This window comes from Arachis duranensis, chromosome 6, assembly GCF_000817695.3.
Source record: "Arachis duranensis cultivar V14167 chromosome 6, aradu.V14167.gnm2.J7QH, whole genome shotgun sequence".
Classification (NCBI taxonomy): Eukaryota; Viridiplantae; Streptophyta; class Magnoliopsida; order Fabales; family Fabaceae; genus Arachis; species Arachis duranensis.
Window position 1 is genome coordinate 16,911,516 of NC_029777.3, and position 19,255 is coordinate 16,930,770.

The 19,255-nt window shown below is 35.0% G+C and overlaps 4 protein-coding genes and 1 non-coding gene across 9 annotated transcripts; 1 reads left to right on the forward strand and 4 right to left on the reverse strand.

Moving 5' to 3' along the window:
• Nucleotides 1-1,029: 1,029 nt before the first annotated feature.
• Nucleotides 1,030-1,458, reverse strand: LOC107493028 (uncharacterized). The gene has a single exon (XM_016114108.1). The coding sequence runs from the start codon at nt 1,456-1,458 to the stop codon at nt 1,030-1,032; it is 429 nt and encodes a 142-aa protein (XP_015969594.1).
• Nucleotides 1,459-4,248: 2,790 nt separating this feature from the next.
• LOC107493027 (protein ACCUMULATION AND REPLICATION OF CHLOROPLASTS 6, chloroplastic) lies at nt 4,249-8,423 on the reverse strand. Its single transcript, XM_052262974.1, has 7 exons — nt 8,417-8,423; nt 7,834-8,234; nt 6,883-7,107; nt 6,307-6,567; nt 5,243-6,197; nt 4,934-5,070; nt 4,249-4,706 (listed from the first exon to the last, which is right to left on the reverse strand). Exons 1-7 carry the CDS (start codon nt 8,421-8,423, stop codon nt 4,416-4,418), a joined length of 2,277 nt encoding a protein of 758 aa, XP_052118934.1. The 3' UTR covers nt 4,249-4,415.
• TRNAE-CUC (transfer RNA glutamic acid (anticodon CUC)) lies at nt 8,307-8,379 on the forward strand. Its single transcript has one exon. It is a non-coding gene; the product is annotated as a tRNA-Glu (tRNA).
• Nucleotides 8,424-8,746: 323 nt separating the features above from the next.
• On the reverse strand, nt 8,747-12,753 carry LOC107493101 (probable 1-acylglycerol-3-phosphate O-acyltransferase). Its single transcript, XM_016114176.3, has 9 exons — nt 12,348-12,753; nt 11,777-12,013; nt 11,445-11,491; nt 11,216-11,334; nt 10,950-11,098; nt 10,672-10,781; nt 10,491-10,590; nt 9,726-9,849; nt 8,747-9,144 (listed from the first exon to the last, which is right to left on the reverse strand). The coding sequence occupies exons 1-9, from the start codon at nt 12,524-12,526 to the stop codon at nt 9,019-9,021; spliced, it is 1,191 nt and encodes a 396-aa protein (XP_015969662.1). The 5' UTR covers nt 12,527-12,753; the 3' UTR covers nt 8,747-9,018.
• Nucleotides 12,754-13,982: 1,229 nt separating this feature from the next.
• Nucleotides 13,983-18,527, reverse strand: LOC107493100 (protein WHAT'S THIS FACTOR 9, mitochondrial). Of its 5 annotated transcripts, none has more exons than XM_052263216.1 (3): nt 18,085-18,527; nt 15,902-16,166; nt 13,983-15,663 (listed from the first exon to the last, which is right to left on the reverse strand). In XM_052263216.1, exon 3 carries the CDS (start codon nt 15,564-15,566, stop codon nt 14,340-14,342), a length of 1,227 nt encoding a protein of 408 aa, XP_052119176.1. In that variant the 5' UTR covers nt 15,567-15,663; nt 15,902-16,166; nt 18,085-18,527; the 3' UTR covers nt 13,983-14,339. The 5 variants fall into 5 exon arrangements, with proteins under 5 accessions (XP_052119176.1, XP_020980170.1, XP_052119175.1 ...); XM_021124511.2 differs by having other exon boundaries at nt 15,902-16,198; XM_052263215.1 differs by having other exon boundaries at nt 17,986-18,527.
• Nucleotides 18,528-19,255: the final 728 nt, after the last annotated feature.

Sequence of the window (19,255 nt, forward strand, 5' to 3'; positions counted from 1 at the left end):
AATCATATGGAAGCCAAAAAAGTAATGCGATAAGATGAGGAAGAGTATAACGAGAAAGAGGGAAAATTAGGGTTCCTAAAAGAAGAAGCCCTGTTTTAAAACTGGTGTCTGCAAGGGAACTTTGCACTTGGGTGATTCTGGTTTCTGCTTTGCATCGTTGCGTTGATTTTCAGGTGGAAGAGCTTCGAAAATTTCACCGGAACATTATGAGCAATTTGATAACCCTGTGTAGGCCTCACACACTCTCTTCTTTCATTACTTGCAGACACCAGTTTCAAACCAGCGCTTCTTTTCGGAACCCTAATTGCAATTCCCGTGGGTTTTCCCTCTTTCTTGTTATACTCTTCCTGCTCATCGATTCTTTTCTCAGTTGGGTGTCCCATACCAGCTGGATCGCGACCGAAATGCGAAGAGCGATGATGAGTGCGACCGAAATGCGAAGAGCGAGTGCGAATGGACTGAAATTGATTTTCGCTTCTCAATCTCTCTGAGGCTTCTTTATAACCCGAAATAAGGAAAATGCATGCATGATAATATATATATTATTTCAAGTCAATAAGTCAGCAAATGATTAGTCACATCGATTGTGAAAATGATTAGTCAGCAAATAATTTATATTCTCATTAAAATATATAAAGTTTTTATAATATATAAAATGATTTGTAATTTTAGCATTATTTGCACTTTTTCCATTAATTTCATCTCATGCTTGAATAAAAAACATTTAGATAAACCCCATACTATTTTTTTTCTTTTGTTTTTCTTTTTTATTTCTAAACCAAACAATAAAAATTTAATTTTATTTCATTACAATGACAAAAGTACAATAAAAAGCATTCATTGATGAAGAAAAATGAAAAATTTAATCACATGCAAAATAGAAACAAGAACAATGACAACATAAGTGATGATAGATAGGTGGAGCAAGCCAAAAAAAAAGAAAAGTAAAAAGATTGGATTGTTAAATTAGGTTTGACAAAAATTGAACCTCTTAATACGATCTCTAATTCCCTTGAAAAAGAATGTATATTAAGGTCTCCAACAATGAGGCTTACACATATGGTGGCAATCATAGAAACATGATCCACCACAGTGAAGTGGACAATCCAATCTCATTCCTTTGCATCTTGTTCTTGCCATGCATTCTGCATATTCTCCACCACCGCCACCTCCACCACCACCACCACCACCACCTCCTCCTCCTCCTCCGCCTCCGCCACCCCAACCCCATTTAAACCCTCCACCTCCGCCGCCGCCACCTCCTCCTTTGCTTGAGTTGAACACAACTTCATTATTGTGTTTTCCTTTTGCTTCTTCACTACTTTTATTACCTTGTAGGTTTAATGGGAGAGTAACCAATGTGGCATTGCCTTGGCTTTGATCATCACCTTTAAGCCTAACAATTAACACTATGAACATTGAGAAGAGAATCAAATACTTATTAAATGTGGCTTCCATATTTTTCCTATGCTACAGAAAAAGGATAAATGTCACATATATATAGATACTATTACTAGTTGTCACAATTGTATATAGGTTACGCCACCAAAAACCTAATTATATCTGTCCCCACATGATCATATATATTCAAAATCTATTAAGACATTTTGAAAAAAGTGGTAAATTTCTTAAGTAGTTGCAAATAGAACACCTTGTTATTTATATAAATTAAATTCAAGTTAGTAAGCTAAAACAAAAATGAGTGTATCTATGTATAATAAAGTTTAATTATATGAGTTCCTCTTAATTTTATTATAAAATCTAAACATTTGGCGATAGAATTACGTTGTTGCGGTTATAGATGGTTGTTGCAACTAATAAAGAATAGACCTACATTTTACAAATATACAAGTATAAAGCCTCACATTATCTAAAACTAAAAGCCTCCTAATGTTTATAGGTGTGAAGTAACTAACTCTTATAATTTCTAATAATAAGATTAACTTTTGCTACTAATAATATAAGAGCCACTTGAAAAGTTATTTGCTGGTCTTTTATGTATAAGAGCTAAAAAATTTTAACATTCATGCAATAATTTAACAAAATAGGTCATAACAAAGATTTAAAAAAAATTGAGATGTCTTAGGGTTCACTTTGTTCCCCCACATACAATTATTGTAGCAATAGATAGGGTAACCCCTATGTGACCCCACTAACAATGCATGCTCTAAAATAATTACTATATAGAGTCATAATTTATCTTTTTTTGACTTTTTAAATGCATTTATAGTCTGAAAATAATAAGAGAACTTTTGTGTTAATGTCTCCCTAACATAACTCTTTATTATATACCGAGTCAATATATTTTTTATTATTATTAAATAAAATGTGAGATGGATAATTATATAAATAATCTACACACTATTTAAGTGTGAAAAAATGGTTTTCAACTTAATAATATACTGAGAAACAAAATGAGTAGACTTGTAATTAAATATCAGCCTTCATGAGTAGTCTCTGATGAAATATTATCAGAAGGGATCTATATACAAGGGAAAAAAAAACTGCTTTTTATAGGAGCTGATATTTACTAAAAGTACTATATAATAATTACTATATTAAAAAGAATATCAAACCTAAAATGTAGTACTAGATTGATCTTTTCATTAGCACACAATTAAACTTTTGAAATATTATTGTTGAAAAAGAGTTCAAAGGAAGATCTAATGAAAATGATAAGGGGAGCATCTAAACGTTTTTATGGAGGTTACTTTCTTTTTCTCATTCTTTATTGATTTGATAAAATAATAAAATATAATTAAAGTTCCTATATATAGTCAACATTTTCGTACAATGAAAACTTCTCCACGAAATAAGAAAAACTTTAGTCCATAAATTAATAATTCAACCATGAATGCATCATCTCAAGTGAATAAATAATAATTTATTCCATATATATGTATGTGATTATTAATTGTATTCCCATTTCTATCTTTCAGATTCATAGGAGTTACTGGTTAAGAAATTTCTAACATAATCGTAATTGTACTATTTTATTCTTACTAGCCCACAAATAAAATTATAGTGACAAATTAAATAATAAATGATGCGTGTGTAGCAAGAAAAATATCTTGCACGAATACTATATAGCATATAAAAATTTCTCCCTAAGAAACCGTATCAACTTGCACATTATCATACATTCATTGATACATAGGTCCCACTTTAATTGCTTTAATTTGCATGAGTTGCTATTGCTTGGCCTTTAAGCCTAAGACGACTTTGAGATAGAGAACAACATGTTACAAAAGACGTAGTAGATACGAATAATATTTCACATTATCATAATGAAGCTTTTGGTACAACTATCATGCAATATCATAGCTGAAGAAAACCAATCAATTTGTTTCCTGGATTTTTTAAACGGATTAATTTGGTCTATAAATTTTATAATGATGGATCATATTAATCTCTTATAAATTATGTTTTAACATTATTGTTGATGAAATGGTAGTTTTAGTGTTACGTCTTATAATATTAGTTACTATGCCACATGTCATCAATACGACAGATCATCAACAAATCTTTTTGTTACAGGTGGAACACGTTACTATACCATAAAATAATTAACAATCTACGTAAATATTAGTGAAGACTCACATCCAATTGTTTTCATGTAAAGTTGTTAGTTAAAAATTATTAGATGATTTAACATATTTGATAGAATTGTTATCTAACGATTCTCAACTAACAACTTCACATAAAGACAACTGCACGTGAGTTTTCACTGTAAATATTTCACTAATAACATCAACATCAAGTCAAAATCTACGTAAAAGACTAACTTAATTGATAATTATAAAATTCAAGGACCAAGTTAATTAACAGGTGAAAATTTAGAGATCTCATAATTATAATTGTTATCTCAAAGAAAAATAATACTTTTTAAAAATTACGAAGAAAAGAGAAAAAATAAATGCAGCCATCTTATTATCACGTTTGTATCCCGAAAATAGATTTCTACCACCTAATAAATATGGATCTTGTTAAAATTAAAACTCTTCATTGGACCACTTAATACGCTTTGTCGTATTTGCCATATGAAATACCTATTTCACTCCGTGCACCTATTTATTTTTTTATTAAAAAAAGTAAATTAACTCATTTGTGAGATTAAGAAATCATACTGCATAGAATAAAATCAAACTTATTGAGTTATGAGGCAATAGTTATCACTTATTAAGTTATTATCACCTTTCGTTAAATTTAACCGATACCTGATATTTTGTTTGGATATGGCTAAGATCAAAGTCCAAATTACATGTTTACTAAATGATAAAAAAATTATTTATTTCTGCATGAAATTTTCAAACATTTGCAGCTAATTGAAGAATCTGATAGCACATAGATGGAGTATTTACAGGTTAACTACATTAAGAGTGCTCGAAAAGTGCAAACAATATTACAAAACATGACTATGACTCAAGAACAGCTCCTTCAACGATTTTCCAACCTGAATCTGAATAAGACATCACATATCTTGTTGTGTAGGTTTTGCTGCTTGAAGCATTGTGCTGCGGATGACCTACAGCATTGAGGTGGGTTGACTCTTTGAGAGTTGTCTCGACCACCGCACGCCGCCCATTCTGGGATATAGTCACGCTATCGATGCTGAGGTCCTCCAACGTGTAGTTATAGGACCAATCACGCTCTGCAATCTCGGATGCCCGATCGGACCATATCTTCAACATCTCGTGATCAAGTACCTATAGCATATCTTAAATTCAGCAAAACTTGACATATATGAAGATGAAAATTAAGGAAATCACTGTAGAATTTCAAGTTGTCTAGGATAAAATCGTATTGATTAGTCTACAATGATCTTCTTTTAAAGCACTTCCTCAAAATCGCAAGATTTTCAGCATATTGGTCATGTTTTTGTAAAGTTGTGATTATCATCTCCATTTTCATAAGGACCAAATTAATTCTTTACCTCTGGCAATTTTTCGAGGCAATGTTTGGGTCCAAAAGCTTGGGATTTAATGTTCTGCCAATTGCGAACCACAGCTTCAGCAACCCTTGCATCCATTTTCGGAAGTTGCTCTTCTAATTCTTCACCTCCCGAGGAACCTGTGCAGATAAATATGTATTATACGCACCATGCAATAATTGCTAGAAGTTAACTATGAACTTTTGAAATCAAATTTCTGATCAGCAGTAACTGAATCATTCAGATGATAATTCATGATGGAAATCAATTTGTAATTGTGATCCTAATTGCGGGTGTCTCTAAAGGTAATACCTATGTTGACAGTATCTGATGCCAGTGTCGAACCAGTTGTTTTGCGTATGGTGGGTGAGCCATGCCTAGCAGCAGGTATAAACTTCAAGCCAACCACAGTCACGAGTCCAATCACAACGCCAGCACACATGATCTTCACAGTTGCATCTTTAATTTTGTCAGTAATTATCTCACCACCACTTATCTCAGAAGGTTTTCTTGTTCCAGAAACCTCAATACCAGTCGAAGTATCTTGATCTGGTGAAATTAAAAGATTCTCACTTTCAGAAAGATTGAAATATTCCTTCCCGTCATTCTCTTGAATTTTCACAATTTCATCTTCATAACCAACAGGAAACACCTTCTTCAATGCATTCATTGCACTATCCTTGACATGACCAATAACAGCCGTAGCCTCAGCTCCGATTTTCACTATGGCTGCTGCAGCAGCCAAGGGTGAATGCCCAACACTCTCCAGCCTCTCTAGATACCTGAGCACTGTAGGGTCATCATAGTAATCTCCAAGCTTGAATGTTATCTCTTTAGTATCTCTAAATCTCGGAAAAACTACTTCCATCAACCATGCCTCTAACAATCTGCAGAGTCCAGGAAGATCACTGTCTTCATCACCCTTGGCATTTTCCATTACAAATTCTACAATGGATGAATTTCTATATGGAGAGCTCTCACTGTCTAGTCCCAACCATGATCGACACTGATCTAGCTCCCCAACAAGCAAGGCACAGAGGCCCCTTTCTAAAGCAAAATCAACCTCTCTCTTTGGAGCATTAATAGAGGCAGCATGTCTCATAGTTGTTACCTTTGTTTGTTGAAGTTGTTGGAATAAGTTATCCGCATCTTGGATAAGATGTGGCTTTTTACCTACAAAGGCTTGCGCAACGAGCGCAAGTGCCACCCCATATGCTTCAAAACTTTCAGCTGGTATATTACTTGGTGTGGCCACAAAAAGATCAACCTTCAAAGAATATTGAAGGTAAAAGGAAACAAGATGAAGAGAAATTTTTCAAATATAAACATGAAGAGAACATTACAGAAAAATATGCAAAACAACAATGCAAGAATACCTGTTCAACTGCTGTCATATGTAAAAAAGCCTCATTCATGAAGTCCTCACGTGTGAAACCCCCAGCAATTACTGCCGCACCACCTCCTCCAACAGCCCACAAAATATTGCGGACACCCTGCAGACCTTCATCCCTTCGTGCTCGATGTTCTTCATCAAGGGGCAAGGATAGAAGTTCCAAAACACAGCGTGGGGTTATCTCCTCCAGTGTCTCGTCGATTTGTGCTTGTAAATCTGGTGCTAGGCTGCTTGCTCCTTCTTCCTACATAATCAAGTTCGCAGAGAGCACTTTGTATCAGAACTGTATTTTATATTGTGTCAAATTTTAAATCATCAATGTTTATACAAAACCTAATTGAACATTATAACAACTATACAGTGGCTTGCATTGCCATGATTAATCCTGTCAGTGTCAAACCAAATTCCACACATCCCTATTGATATAATTAGAAGCATTGACTTAAAAAAAGTCAAATCATCTGAAACCAATATTGTTTGGAAAATGGCAAATTTTTAGGATACAGCAATCGAGAAACAAAAAAACGATCATCCATAGCCATGGAACTATCATATTCACCTGCAAAAGTTTCAATGCCCTCTCAAGCATCTCACATGCAGTAATGAAATCGGGAGTAGTAAAGGCCATAGCATCCCTCGAGATGTCAACATAAGCGAGCGACATGGCCAACACGACATCTTGCTTGAACGACTTGGGCAATCTCTCTCTCAGTAAGCCCTGCCCAATCTGAAGCACCAACTCGGTCTCCCCAGCTTCCTGCAGCACGCAGAGAGCTCCAGGAACCTGCAAAAAACCCATCACTGCCTTCTTATGCAATTGAACAAATTAAGCCAAAAACAACATGGGGTCACCTATACATACGCTCCACTTGTAAAACACATGTACTGTGATAAGGGGGAAACTTTTGACATATAATATTCAAAATTTTGTGCATTCCTTCCATATACATAGAACCATACTCCAATACTCCATCCATTCCACAACATTTATTCTTTCAATCTTTATGCATATCAATAAAAACTTGCTTTGATAATATTAATAGCAAAACATGACCTGATTCTACCCCAAAAACAAAAATCCTGAATTGAAATTATAACCTCATTTATATTCTCTATTTACACTCCATTAACAAGCACAATTAAAGTAAGAATAAAAACCATGAGTCTTTGCCGCTGGTATACTAACCCGACTGGAGGAACTATAACTGCTTCTCTCAATACAGTTCTATATACATCCAAGGGCTCGAACTCGAGACAAAGGGGATAAGGATGAGCCTACCACCACTTGAAAATCACTAATGTACTATGCAGCAAAAATTAAACTATTTCCCACTAGCTGAAGATGATATCTAATGTTTTAATCTAGTGAATAAGAACTACCTGAACAGTTTAAAAAGCGAAGTTGCATTAACAAACAAACAGCATTATCGAACTCTCAAGTCAAGCCAAGTCAAGTCATAAACTCCAAGTTTACGATTCAAGATTAGCTGAGCTTCAATTATAAAATGACCTTATCGAAAGGGACTTGAGTGAAAACGGTGGCGTCTTCATCTTCAACGAGTCCCTGGTTGTACTCTCTGCGGGAAGCAGGGTCAGCTAGGGTTTCACAAGCAGCTTGGAGAATCTGGCGGCGGCTGATTAACGCTTCGTTGCTGAACGCATACTGCGGTGGCTTCGAGAAACGCGCCTCGTACGCGCGTCGAATACCGTCGCCAAGGAAATGTGTTTCGGCGCCGAGGATTCTGTAGAAGTCGAGAGGAATCGAGAGGAACCGCTGCTCAGGCGGAGAATCGTAGCGTGGAGGGCTGAGAGTAGCGGATGCGGCGGCAGAGGAGGAGTAGTGATGGTCGGAGTCGCCGATGAATTGGAAGTCGGAGATGAGGCGCTCCGCCCATTTACTGGCGGAGAACCCTGCGCAGATTTTGGTCTGTTTCTATGAAACCCTCACTCATAACTTGAAATTCCCAAGTCTCAACAATAGCTTCCGTTGTAGTCTAGTTGGTCAGGATATTCGGCTCTCACCCGAAAGACCCGGGTTCAAGTCCCGGCAACGGAATTTCTTCTACTATTTTTCACTTAGTTTTAGTATATACATAACATTTTTACTATGCATTTTATCATTTTATGAGAAATTGTTTGTAGGACGTACTTCTCTTGTAGTTATTTCTATTCTATATACATATACTATATGCTATATGGTGATAAATTAGTTAATGTATTTTAGAATGGTGAATTCAAGGGGGAGGGGAGGGGGGTTTAAAAAAGTTGATTCTACCACTATTCTTGCTGTGGTCCAAATTTGATATTGGTGCCAAAGTTAACTTAGATTAGATCGATGAAATTTTAAATGATTGAGTAGGGTTGTTGTATCTCTTTCAGATTCAATGCAAACTAGATTTTACAATCATGTCAACAGAGGAAAAAGACAGGTGTAATGAGTTCTTAATTTATATTACAACATAGGCTATCACTTTCTCATTTATAGTACAAACTATACAGAAGAACAACCTTAATATTACAAAGTTTAATTCAGCACATCTTTCAGTAATCAAATTCATGACACAGGTTGTGTTCCTTGTAATTGCTGTTACAACTACAATTTAACATGGCTTCATTAACCCATGGAATTTAATTTGTAATAACTTTACTTGACAAATAATAATAAAATTCTAGACAGCATGCACAAGATTATGGCCTATGCAGAGGTTAACCCGTCCGGAAGGGACTCGCTATCGGGATTCGGACTAAGAAACCTACGACAAGCATAGAACACAGCTGAATGGAAGCCACTTGGGTTGTCAATGAACACAAAATGACCAGCCTGCAAAAAATAACCAAATTTCTCAGCTCAAAAATATAGAGTAAATTATACTAACCTCTCAAATGTTATGTTTACAACAGAGGTTAGGTCCTGTTTGAAAATTGTCTTAACTCTTAACAAAAGAATTTAAAAACACTGAAACACATAAACCTTTTTGAAAAAGGTGACAAATACAAAAATAGACAATGTTTTTATCCTTAAACAAAATTTGTCCAAACAATGATGACAAGGATCTTTGTCTCACTATGTATGTATTTTCTGTCATGAGACATTAACCAAACAAAGTGTCACGTTTTGCAAAACATAAGAGTGACAAGTGTCATATAACCCGAATCCTTCCGCCTGTTTCTTATATGCACCATGGAGTAAGGGTGATTTTAAATAAGGATTTTTTATTCCCTGGAGGAGGATAGAATGTCACCATCCTAGGTTGGTTAGTGTATAATTTTACAAATAAAAAAGGGGTTGTGTGTAATATTTCCTAACCATAAGGGAGGTCAGTGTAATTTACCTTATCCAAATTCAAAACAACATTCAAAATGGGTTTTCATTGTTTGGGGACAAGGAGAAAGTGATGGTACCTGGGGAACTCTAATGATTTCACATGGAACCTTCATCTGGTCGCGCGCTTCTTGGGCACCCTCGTAATTCATCCAATCTTGGATACCATATATGAAAGTGGTGGGCACCTTCCACTCTAAAGCCCTGAAACACCAAAAAAATTCCATTTATCCGAGATCTAGGCATAGGTAGGAATCCATTCGAAAATTGAATTCTTTATCGCGTGAGAAAAAAGAATCCAAAGAGGCAGAAAATGGAGGTTATAGCATTATCCTAACTCCTAATAGCAAGTGGAAATTTGAACCTATAGAGATATGAAGCCATATCATACTTTGCAAGTTAATCATCAAAGATATTTATTGAATCAACTTTTTTACCTCATTTAATTTTTACAATGATATTTATGAGAATTTTTGGGAATGGTGTATCATTACTGTCTTTGCAACCCCTTTAGAGTCAATTTCCCTTGTGGCCTCTTACTTTTTCCTATGAATTCCCCTATTTCATAGGGGTTTTGCAAACAAAAGCCTTATGAGCACTATTTAAATTTCTAAAAAGAATTACTAAGTTTTAAATTTTCAATGCATTGAAGACATCAGAAGCTTCCAAAGTTTATCTTTTCTATGAGCCACGCAATAGTAAATATAGAACATGGAATCAAGTTATAAATACTATAATCTAAAATCCAAATAACCTTTCATTCTCAACTACTAACATTTTTGAAGTAATAAAGCAGAAAGGAATGAATAATTCGATAATCAACAGCAGGAGAATGATCATCAAACCTGTGAAGAAGGGGCATCCTAGCAAATGCTCCAAACGAAAATATATGTTTGAGGCACAGCTCACCGCTAGCTTTAGCCGCTAGAGTATGGTAAACATAATCTTCAATAGTAAAAATAAATACATAATTAGAATATAATCTTACATCTTTAACACATATTAATAGGTTATATCAGATCATACCTGTTAGCAAACTGGTTTCAGTTTCATTCAGCATTTCACCAGTTGTATGAGTAACAAACCTAGCACTTGTATACCTGCGCACCATATCAGGACCCCAAGGACCTAAACCTCTGCGACAAACATATGTAGAATATCAATTAGAGATTTATCTGAAAAAATATCTGTCATTTTGAGGGAAGGGATACAAAGAACACTAACTCTATCGTAAAACTAATTCAAGCGAAATTAAATGATAAAACTGATATACAGGATGAAGAAATAGGGACAAAGTAGTGTACCTAATAATAGTTTGAGGTGTAAAGTTAGATTCCCATATCTGGTTCAAAATTGATCCTTTCCATGTTGATAAGAACTTTGTAATCCTCTCTGTTTCTTGTGAAAAACCAGCAGGTCCCACCAAAATCAAGTGCTTAACATGCTCCGGGTGCTATTCATAAGAATAAATATTAGGATATAGTCATATATACCATAATTCTTTTTAAAAAGGAAAAAGCAAAGAAAACCAAATTAGAGTCATTTTAGTACACTGTAGAAAGACATTAACCTTAAGTGCATACTTGGAAGCAACATAACCACCAAAAGAATGCCCGAGCAATATAAAATTGCTAAGGTTTTTGGCTTTTCTCCATTCCTCAAAAGAATCGATGAACCATGCTTCAGTTTCTGCATGGTCAAGCAACAAAGATTAAGTATTTTGCTACTCATACTTTCAACTTAGGCAACAAGAATGAAACTTTTTCTATTCGAATTTCGAAATCAACTTTAGCATCAACCTTCAGTGCTTTTGCATGTAAAGTCAGGCCTGCTAGATCCACCCCAACTGACAAAAACGTTTCAATGCAACTAGTTAGAGCAAAACACAGGCCTCAATTTGAAACAACACTACTTCCCTCAAATTTAATCATAAAGGGGGTGTTTGCGAGCTTGAGTCTTTTAGGGGAAGAGAAGAACTTGAGTAGTAAAAGGATACTTCCTTTTACACTTCGAGTCCTTCACTTTCCTTCCCCTCCAAAATCAAAACTCACAATGACCCCGTAAAGCACAAAGCACTAAAAACATCAGTAGGATCACACTCAGATACAACATACAAGCATATCTCACTCACCCAAGTTGATCAATAGCAATGACCCTAAATCGATTAGCTAGAGCATCGAAATTTCGAAAGAAGAAACCCTGTGAAGCTGCATATCCATGAACCATGACAAGGGTAGGAGCATCATCTTTACTATCAAATGTAACGGTGTTAATAAACCGTGGCTCATTGCTCACTGAACCAAACCATCTAACTCTAGAATTTGGTGGACCAGTGCCTATATTAACCTTTTCTTGGACATATGGAGTCCTGCCGCACCAAAAAAAAAGAGAGGAACAATTTTAGTCAAAAAAATTTCGAAGTGCTGTTGGATCAAGTTGTAACATCAAAACAACGGGAAAAAAGGGATTTTTTTTTTCCTGATATTCTCATTGAAGAGTTTATTCAAACACAAGCTATGCATACTTTACAAACATAACAATCAAATGCACCCTAAACAGTATTTATCAAATTCATCTCAAAGAAATGGATTAGATTAGACCAACATACAAATTAAGACCGGGGAAAATCGTAAAAGATTCAACTTTTAAGCAGAGGAGTAAGTAACAGAAGCTAAGAAGAAAAGGGTTTATGAGATGGATACTTGACGAGAGAGAGAAGGCGCTTCTCGGCATTGATGATGTGGTCGGTGGAAGTTGGAATCCAACGTAAGAGAGAAGGCCAAAAACGCGGCGTTTCGGTGGAGGAAGTGGTTGCGGTTGCTGATTTGCCAAATTCTTCGACCATTTTTCTCGACAACCAACGAGACCGAATCGTGTTCATAAGTCTCTTCAAATTGCAAGTGTGTTCTGTCTGTGTTTAACAGTAACTATGCTATATTTGAGAAAAGAATTGAATTGGATGATGTTAGAAGCAATAGTAATAGCAAAAGCGTATTCTATTTGTTAGTGTATGCGTGATTCTGTTAAATTTCAACGATGGGAAGCAGAGGAAAGAAAGAAGAAAGAAGGGGCAAGAAGTTGGAACTTGGAGAGAAAGAAAAAAAAATAGAAAAAGAAAAGAAAAGAGAAGTTTGGTCCAATTATTAGAGGGAGGAAGAGAAGACAGAAGAGGGGTGCTTACGCGGGCAATGACGGTTGTGACGGGTACCCATTACGTGGAGAATCGTAGCCACTAATTTTACTCTCTCTCTTATTGTGGAAATTCAAGACCATTTTTAATTAATGGTCAGATAAAATCGACTTATCGTAAAGTTAATATTTAAGAATCGTTATATAAAAATTTAGTCAAATTAATTAAATTATCAAGTATTAACTGTACTTGAGTTTCCACCTAAATTAATATCCAATAACTCTCGGTTATAAATTTTATATGAAGTTAATTGTATCGAATTTTTACTTTTTTTTTCATTCATCAAAATTCATCAACAAGAATTTTAATGTTTTCCCATTTTGAATAAATTTTAAAATATTTTTAGGAGAAAATATTAATCAACATTAGTTTATTTATCTGCTCGAAATCAGTTAATTTCAAACCGAAATTTCGATGAACCGATTAAATTATTTGTCCAATGCATAAATTGGATCAAATATTTAATGAGGGACAGATGTGTATATAATATTAGAAGATAAATATTTCTACTAAAATTTAAAAATTTTATAAGTAATATATGATAATGATAATTATATTTATTTACCTACATTATGTTATTAAATATACTTTTACTATTTAAATTATTATAAAAATTATTTTATTATCATATTATATATTATATATATTTTACACTCTACTATCAAATTTTTTTAAATTTGTCACCGTATTAAATTGATTTGTTTAACATTTATTAAACTCGACCGATTTCAATTTTCAAAGGAACAAACACAACCGATAATCCAAGAGATGGACATCATAAAAAGGTTTTTGTGTGTGAATATATCATATACTTTTCTTGCTTATCAATTTTTTCATCCGATAATCACTTGAATCTTTTTTCAACTTCTATTGTATATTAAAATAAAAAGATAAAACCTCCCACTAAAGTTGTACTTCTGTATTTTTCCAGTCAATAGAAATCTATATGGCTTGGATGAGTGATATACTCATCACTTGTTAGAAGAAGGAGGAGCAGCATTAGCATTAGCATTAAAAACACTTATAGAAGAATTAACATGTTTGATTATTGGGAGTGCATAAGTTCAGATATTTTGATAAATGGCTGTTGAATGATGACTGTAGAGTGTACAATAAGTAAAGTCATAAGTAAAGTCACTACATAATATGCACTAGCACAATTGAATTTTATTGACTTAACCATAGTCTTTTATGAGATTTCAACTTTTATGACACATAATAAAAAGGGTAAATACCCTATCCGGCTATGACCTTTTTCGCCCGAGACATAACGTACATTAATTATCTTTAAACCTCAAGCAGACCCCACTAATTAAGGAAAATGGACAAATTGACCTCTGCTACCGGATAACAACCGGTTGTCCGCTGACCTGTCAGGTAATAGTGCCAAGGGTCAACTCCAAATGATTGTAGGAATTAAAAACCCGCTCTCTATCTCTTCTTCTTCCTCCTCCTACTCCTCCCCCTCCTCTTGTTCTTCTTCTTCAGATCCATCATCATCACTCTACCCGCCCCGCCCCCATCCCTCTTTAGTGATTATGGGGAAGCCATCTGAATCATATTCATCCATTTCACTCTCTATGTCTGAGTTTGACTCATCTATATCTCTTGTGTAACCCTTGCTCTTATCATGTAACCCCTTCTTCAATAAATTTGCAAGTTTCTCTCTGACTCTCACAAGGGGATGCTTCTGTATGAGTTCCCTACCATTGTAGGCCTCTCTAAGAATCACCGTTTGCGTGTCACTCTTATTGGAAAGGTAAAAAATACCAGGATGACGTTCAAATGCTTTGGTGAATTTCTGAGGAAGCCCTAAGGGTTTGCGCAAGTTGCTGACATTCTTGCGTTCGGTTTGTTTATGAAGGGTGAGATGAAGGAGCTCATGGAAGACTCCGACAACCCTCTTCTCGGATTCATCGGTACGAGGATCCAAATGTGAGGCATTAGTGTAAGGTGAAGTATAGGGGAGTTTCTGCCACTCTTTCAACCACTCCATGCATTTTCTTCTGAAACCAAAACCCCTTGTGAAACTAACCGGAAAGGCTAAGGTTCCATTTTTTATGTCTTCTTGATCTTGTTGTAAAGAAGCATTCTTCAGTATCTCCGAGACAGCGAGCTTGTCATCCCAAAACAACAACTTCAAGCCAACACGATTATCAGGGAGGTGAACAAGAGAGAACCGATCAGGGTGATTCGGAACAAAAGAACTCGGGTAATCATTGGGCAAACCCAAGTCCCATTTTAATTGATCAATAGTTTGTAGTGGAAGGATCCTGTCTCTTGTTAGCATAAGCAATCTGCATAGCCTATCCCTGAGTTCCAACTGATCATGCTCAAGGATGTTAACTTGCTCATGGTGAAGCTTCAAGGCTTGAGGACTCAAGCCGAAACTGGGAACAGGAGTGCCGCCACTGTCAAGAAAATTGGACTCCACAAAAATAGTAGGATATCTTCTGATAAAGGTAGACACCTTAAGATCAATAGGAAGACCAAGTTGTCCGCGATGGGGATTAAGACGATATATGGGAAGGCAACATTCGGAAGACGAGGCAATGATGGAAACAAGGATCTCAACCGCCTTAAGATCTTTCTGACCAGCTACAGCGGCATCCAGTTTTCGATCTTTCACCCATTTCAACTTAACGTTCACAAGGCTAAACCTCTGCTGGTAAATATATCCCTTTCGAAGTAAACCATAATTTCTTACATCACCGAAAAAAGTCCGGAACATGATGAAAAATCGAGCATAGATAACATACTATTGCAGCTGAGTTTACCTCTCATCAGTTTCCCAGTTTGCCTCTCAAGCAATACAAATTCTTTGAACACTACAAGCAATGAAGCATAATAAATTAAAAATAGCGAAATCAATATTTCCAACAAATTCATGCTATAAAAACAGAAAAGTGATACTTCTATATTTACAAATTCATGATACTTCTTGATAAGAATTTGAGATGTGAATCTATAAAAATATTAAGAAAGTATATTATCAACCATTAGGGTTTATAATAAGTTTCAAATCAATGTTTCGGTTATAATAATAAAAAAAAAACGGAAGCTTACCTACAGGAAGAAGGCACCCGCGATGGTGAAAGGAGGGAGCTGAGTAAGAGAGGGAGGAGGCTGTGAAACAGAGTTGCGGCGGTGACTGAGTTGTGGTGGCGAGTAATCCGAAGCAGAGATGCGAAGAGGAGGAGGAGCTGCTGCGAAGAAGGGGAAGGATGACGCCTGGGAGCTTGGGATGCGATTTTTGCCTTTTGATCAAACCGGGTCATTTTTTAACCACACACACTGGGTTTTCGGATCAAACCGGGCCATGCTCCCTCACCTTATGGGTAAATGCAATTACTTGAGTAGTACCTAGTAAATATAAAAATTTATAAAAGTAAATATAAAATTTATTTGTTTTAACTTATTTGATAAATACATTGCACAATTCAATATCTATATAAAATAAAAACATTTTATATTGATCATGCGTATAAGTTAAGATCAAGGTTCTAAGAACTGGACCGATCATTGAACCGTTCAAATTACTGATTTATTGGTTTATTAGTCTAATCAGTCTAATTGGTGGTTCAATCAAAAAAAATTGTTTTAGAATAAAATAATAAATAAATAATAAATAAACATCCTAAAATATAATTATAGTCTAATATAAATCTTAAAATATCTTCGAAATTTAAAACACTACATAAAATATCATCAATCTAATCCATATGATCTTATCAAAATACAAACTCAAAAATTAAATAGTAAAAAAACATATCTAAATATTAAATCCCAACATCATGATTTATCAATCATCAAAATCCGCAAGAACTTGTTGCACATTTGCTTCGGTGGATTAGGATTAGGATTAGCAGCATCATTCGAAATTAATAAAGTTTTATTAATCTCTATTTGATTAATACTATTATCCATAACAGAAATTAATAAAAGTTTTATTAATTAAAACAAAATTAAAGACCAGCCACAGCACAATGAAAAATCAAAAAATTATCAACATGACCATATCTAAATTCTGTCACCAACATTTAGCAACAAACAAAGCCACCAAAACCAGCAATAATTAGGAGCCAACAACTACAAATCAAAGCAAAACCAAATACAAACCAAAACAAAACCAACAACTACAAAACAAAGAAGTATCCATAACCAGATACGAAACTAAAGACTAGCCACAGCACATTGAAAAATCAAAAAATTATCAACATGACCATATCTAAATTCTGCCACCAACATTCAGCAACAAACAAAGAAATAAAACAGCAGGATATTCAACAGCAAAAACATCATTACCAACAGCATTCAGCATTCATCATTCAGCAACAAACAGGGCATTCAACAACAAAAATTAGCATTCAACAACAAAGTGTCATCAATCAAATCCATATGATCTTATCAAAATACAATCTCAAAAGTTAAATAGTAAAAAGAAATATCTAAATATTAAAAACCAACATGAAGATTTATCAATCATCAAAATCCATAAATTAGAAGAACCTTGTGGCTAACTATTATTCGAACTAGGTGGATTAGGATTAGCAGAATCATTTGAATTAGAAGGATTAGGATTAGCAGAATCATTTGAATTAGAAGGATTAACAGACGAATTATTACTCAAGCAGGCATTATAGCAACTGCTTCTTGATTAATACTTTCATCCATAACTAAAATCAATAAATCATAATCCAAATTAAAAACAGCAACAGAACGGCTAGAAATCCAATAATCATCCATAAGACCATAGAACAGAATCAGTAACAAATCCATTACTCAATTTCAGAATCAGTAACAAAAGCACATATTAGAACAGAATCAGTAACATATCAGAAATCAATCACTAACTTCAGAGTTCAGATTCACAAATTCCTAATTTCAGAAATTGCATATTTGAGTAATTTGAAATTTCAGAGTTCAGACCACTAACCTTGACCGAGAGAAATTATAAAAGCTAGAAATTATAAACACAATCAGAAATATGGTTAAAGCATTTCATCAAACATGTTGAGTGCGGTAAAATTAACACGAAATAAGAGAATCCAATGATTAATTTCAATGTGATAGAGAAGAGAACAAAAAACTATTGTAACTTCAATTTAGTCTATGAAAAAATCCAAACCACTACCAAATCAAATAATTACTTATTGTAGTAGAAATCAGAAGTTGCAGAGTTTGAAGAAGAGTATTGGTGTTGTCTATTGTGTGAGTGTATTGTCTGGTGGCGGGTTTAGGGAACTCACGGCGGGGACAACAGAGAGCAGTTCGACGGCTGAGTGGAGCACGCGGGTTGGTCGCAGAGTTTGAAGCAGAGCAACGTGGCTTCCAGACGAACGCGAACTCGAACGGTGAACAACGAGTGCACGCGAACGGTGAACGCCGAGCGAACGCGAACGAAGACGCGAACGTGAACGGCAAACAAACGGCGACGGAAGCGCGGCTGAGCAGACAAAGACGACGGACGCGGAGCTCGAGGAAGCAACCACGATCGGTGACAGCGAACAGGGGTTGAAGACTTGGAGCACGAGGGAAGCTAGATGACGGATGGGGAACTTTAAGTGCGACGGACGGCGGCAGTATGCCCCTCCTTGTGGCGGTGGTGTAGGCTTACAGTGCTAGGGTTTTGTGGTTGGGTTTGTGTGATTTCTGAGACTGAAAGAAAGAAAGGGAGAACGGGAGAGAGAAACGAAGGAGCTTCCCTTTTTTGTGGAAACCGGCCGGGTTTCGATTTGGTCTGACCGGCCGGTTCTTATCCGGTTCAACAGTTTTTTGCCAGTTTTTTTTATTATCAGTTTTATATGCCTGATCAGACCGTTAATACTAACGGTTTTATTTGCCTGATCCGACCGATCAATCCAGTCCGATCTTCAGAACATTGGTTAAGATTGAGTTCCTCTAAAATAAAGTTAGTAAACTAAAAAAATGAGTTTAATCACTTTTAAATTAAGATAAAAAAAATCATTTATAATAAAAATTATAAATTTAAGTGATTAATTTATTATTTTATTTCTCTCATTTTAAAAAAAAAATCTATAAGTTAAGTATTTTACTTAATTATTTTTAATTTCTCTTTTTGTTGACCATTTAGCTTTTTATGTATTAAAAATTACAGAGTTTTATAAGTATGAAAATCTTAAATTTACCACTAGTGTTGTAAAATTAGTTCTAATCAACTTAAAGTTAGATTTACTTCGTCACCAAAATACATAATAAAAGAATATAACCCTTTGACACTGCTTATATTTTTAAATCACTTAATAATTACATATTATTCATTCATGAACAAAATCTCCGAGATATGGAGGCCAAGAATTCCTTCAGTTCACATGGTTAATCCGACGATAAAGAAGTTAGATAGGTGCTCACCAATCGTCATTACTCCTTTATAGGGAAAAATGTATTTAGTTTCCATCA